We start from the raw sequence: 4,427 nt of genomic DNA, 5'->3' as shown, positions 1-4,427 counted from the left end.
TCCCATCTTTTTCAGTGACTTTTTCCAAGATTTTGAATAAAACACAATCGCATTTTCCTTTCTGCAATGCAAATTATGGTAATTTCGAGGAGGGAAGTTGAATTTATCAAACTAAAAGTAGCAAGTGGAAAGGATATTTCCAATAGGTTAATTTTTCAGCTACAGAGCAAACATGAGCAATACTACACTGCACTTCATTTTGTTTTGCACAAATGCCTAGTAGCAAAAAGGAGTTACTGGAGTACTAACTGGTTCTAGGTTTGCAATGTCCACATGACAGGATGCTTGTTGAGAAATGGCCTAATTAAATAATATCGCCATAGGTTTTTCAATGTTCTTCAGCTTTTATTGTGTAAGGGACATTTATTTTGGTAATAACCAGAAGTACTCCTACACATGCGCGGTGGGTTTAGTCAGCATACAAAAACCGGAAGTTTCTTCTAGCCTGGCAAGACGCACGTTAGATGCCAATAGGACACATTTCACTCAAAATGATTGGTAAAATAGTCGGTGAGAAGTACGTGGCCATTGCCAGAACATGGTAAGATGTATTTTTTTTAGATATCTAATGAGTGAAGGTGTAAATCAGACTACGGGCAGTAAGAATCACGATGTGTCCTTGGCTAACATTAGCTGTAAGCTTAGCCGAGGTCACCGCAGTGGGGACGAGCTAACTTTAGCTCCCAACAGCTACACTCAGGCTAAAACTGTCAAAATCAACATTTTGAAGCACTTAACAAAGTCTTCTACTTTTCCTAAGAGACTGTTATCGTCCACCCGAACACGTAGCAAAAGTGTGAATTTAATACCTGTCATACGTGGGTGGAATATGTTTGATTTTACAGACGAGCTGACTGATCTCATTTAGACGGAACATGATCAATCTTTACCGTGTCATCTATTCCACAGGGTACCCACTCTGGCTGTGTGGGGCTCAGTTGGAGGTGTAGCTCTGGTCCACTTCACAGACTGGCGGATTATTTTGGATTATGTTCCATACATCAATGGCAAATTCAAAAAGGATGAGTAATGGCACCCAGGTAAGAGATAACTGCCGTAGAGGAGGTGGGACGACTGAATAAGGAAATCACCATCATATCTGTAGACATTTATATATTTGTGTCTGTCACTGTTATTATAGTGAGGTCTGTTCTTTCTGCACCCACTGAATCTTTTTAATCCAGAGACAAAAACCTGACATTGCCGTCTGTTGTTTAATCGCATGGGTTTGCTCAGTTCACACGTATCCATCTAAATTGGTCTGCTACATTTTTGACTGCTAAAAACAGACAAAGAGGATCTTTTTAATGCATCCTGTGGTGGCAGCACTGCAGAGAGAACAGGTGCAATATGACACATAAGAGTAGCAACTCTCACACAGACCGCTGTTTAACTAATGGAAATGGACAGAGCCCTGAATCCGGGGACCTCGATGGGGCTTTGCCCCTGTTCCACTCATTAATCCTGGGTGATCATGAACTAAATGTTCCTTATGCCTCAATCTGACATCAACTACTTGAGGCCTGGATTCAAAATCACGCCGAAATAATCAAAGTAAAACATTTTAATCACATGCTGATCCAACCTGCATGAACTGAAACTCAAAATGTGGTTCAGTAGTGTGTATGGCCCCCGCGTGCCTGTATGCACTCCCCACAACGTCCGGGCTCCTGACGCGTCAGTGGTTCGGGTCCGAGGGGATCTCCTCCCAGACCTGGATCGGGACATCAGTGGGCTCCTGGCAGTCTGTAGCGGTACTTGGTGGCATCGGATGCACGATACATAACATCCAATAGGTGCTTAATCTGATTTAGGTCAGGGGAACGACCAGTCAATGGCACCAATGCCTTCGTCATCCAGGAAGTGCCTACAGACTCTGGCCACATGAGGCAAGGCAATTTCCTGCACCAGGAGGAACCCAGGGCCCACTGCACCAGCGTGAGGTCTGACAATCGCTCTGAAGATTTCATCCCGGTACCTAATGCAGTCAGGGCACCTTTGGCTCTGACATGGATGTCTGTGCGACACTCCTAGGATAAGCCCCTCCAGACCATTACTGGCCTTCAAACCGGTCATGCTGGATGATGTAACAGGCAACATAACGTTCACCACAGCATATCCAGACACTATTACACCTTTTACATGTGCTCAGTGTGAATCTGCTGTCATCTGTGAAGAAAACAAGGAACCAATGGCGGATGTACACGCATGCACACGCACACACTATATCATAGTGCTGGTGAGGATATACATCTCATCAGCAGGAAAAAGACTGTCAGGTGGACTGTGATTATGATAAATGGTGAGACAATAAGGTGTCTCTGAGACCAAAATACGGGACAGTGGTCTATTTTAAGGCTATACTGTATGTGATATAGATCCTCATAAAAAAAGAAATGTCTGAAAAGCCTTTGACCACTGGAAATATTTAGCCTTTCACCTTTAGTTTCTTCCATATATCTTTTGAATAAGGTCATAAAACCGGTTGGATGTTGAGTGAGATTTGAATAAAGCTTTAAGAGTGAAGTATCATGCACAACTAATAACCAATTGACGGCTTGGAAGTGAAATGCTTATACTTTTAACCATATTAACTCAGCCTTTACTTCCAGACTTGACATTTCTACTGTAAAAAGATAACACTTTTTTTTTCTCCTGCCAGGTCGGTGCTGCTTTTCACACAAAGACTTAACAAAAAAGGACTGCTGCAGCCGGTACCTTGCACTTTTGTCCACCTGCGTGCCAGGCCACTGGAAGCCCGGGATCTTCACTCCGCAGCTCTGTCAACATTAAACTATACATTACCAACATCCAACTTGAAATGCACCATGGTTTGGCATTTCAACTTTTTCTCCACCCGTGAGAAAGTGAATGGAAGGAAAATGAAACAGAGATGATAAATGGACTCTTGTTTTTGTTTTCCTACTCGGTTTGGGGGCAGGTATTAATTTTAATCATCAATCCTCTGTTTGACGCGGATCAAACCTGACTCACAAAATACAAATCTGTCTTTTGTGTCATGCTGCAATTGTTTTGGTGAGAAGAAGTAAAGTATGTGAGATATATCTTATATTGTAGTTGTGCAAAATTATTACACTTGAATTTGGTTGAATGGTTGTGATGACCAGTGTTTCCCTGCTCTCAATATCGTGACAGAGGACTTTTTAATGTTCCTGAATTCAGACATGAGTAGAGTTCGCTTTGACTTGTACTGTGTCACATCAGCCTGTGTTAATTCAGATTTTGTGTCACTCAAGGAGCTCGTCCGTCATGTTTTTCAAAAAATAAACCTAGCTTCTCTTACACTGTATTGTTGAAAGACAATACTGATGCAAACAAATTCTTAAATGCATCAACTAAGGCTGCATGAAGTTCAGTCATTTACATGGGCTGATGGTAATTTTCAGTCCTTTTCTTGTATTATGTATCTGCATGACAACTGATTCTATTAGAGTCTGACTAATAATGTATAATGTAAAATATATTGCTAGTTATGCTGAAAAGGGTGATGAATGAAGGGTGGTTGTTCATTAACTTTCCAGGAATGTATTCAACAAAATGGGTAACTACCACTAACCGAGAAGACACTGGAGTCCGAGCAGGCTCTTCTGGACAAACTATGTAATGACACAATTTTATAAATGACCTCAAGCATTATGCATTATGTTCTGGAGAAAAAAGCGCATATTTGACAACACTGATGCCAGTACATCTGCTAGGTCTGAATAGGCTGATCAAATCTCCAGATTGATACATCTGTCAGGCTCAAGTTTCTGTGATCGAGACTTGTCATACCTTTCTCGGTGTAACCTAAATTTGCTGTGTGGGCTTTAGGGTTAGGGTTATCCACATCCTTTGCTTAAAATTTAACAATGTGAATTGAGTTAATTCCCAGTTTACTAAAAGCGTCTAGCAGCAGAATAGACAAGTAGATACAAGTAGAAGAGCTTGTTATGCAGAATGGTGCTCAGAGATCTGTTTACATGTAAACAGGTCCAGGTGGTGCTATGTTAAACTCCTAGTACCACTATTTACCCTCATGGATTTAGTAGAGAGTAATATATTAATTTGACATCTTTAGTCTGTAAAGTAATTATAGCTGTTAAATATCTTTAGTGGAGTTAAGTGTATAACATTATTGCAATGTATTAAAATTAAATTGAAAACTACTTGTCACTGCACAAAGAGCAAGTACTGAGACGAGGAAATGCAGTTTAGCACCCAACCACAAGTGCAAAACGTAATCAGCTTTAATAGTGAGGGGTATTTTGACTGTACGGTATTTCCTTCAGATGAATAATAAATGAGTACAGATTTGGAAAGAACTAAGGCTTTTCTGGTTTGCTGAGAGATCGTTCCTCGGACTAGCCTCCAGGGGCGTGGCGGACGGATTACAGAGCTCATTATGTTACGGGGCCGGCGGAGGG

General features: G+C 41.3%; 1 protein-coding gene across 1 annotated transcript; it reads left to right on the top strand.

Annotated features, from left to right (window-relative positions):
* The first annotated feature begins 411 nt into the window (after positions 1-411).
* Positions 412-3,070, top strand: LOC118311427 (cytochrome b-c1 complex subunit 10). The gene is made up of 3 exons (XM_035635285.2): positions 412-541; positions 910-1,040; positions 2,663-3,070. Exons 1-2 carry the CDS (start codon positions 465-467, stop codon positions 1,028-1,030), a joined length of 198 nt encoding a protein of 65 aa, XP_035491178.1. The 5' UTR covers positions 412-464; the 3' UTR covers positions 1,031-1,040; positions 2,663-3,070.
* Positions 3,071-4,427: the final 1,357 nt, after the last annotated feature.

Source organism: Scophthalmus maximus, chromosome 5, assembly GCF_022379125.1.
Source record: "Scophthalmus maximus strain ysfricsl-2021 chromosome 5, ASM2237912v1, whole genome shotgun sequence".
Taxonomy (NCBI): domain Eukaryota; kingdom Metazoa; phylum Chordata; class Actinopteri; order Pleuronectiformes; family Scophthalmidae; genus Scophthalmus; species Scophthalmus maximus.
Note: the sequence above shows the minus strand (reverse complement) of the source record. Positions and strands in the feature narration are given on the sequence as shown.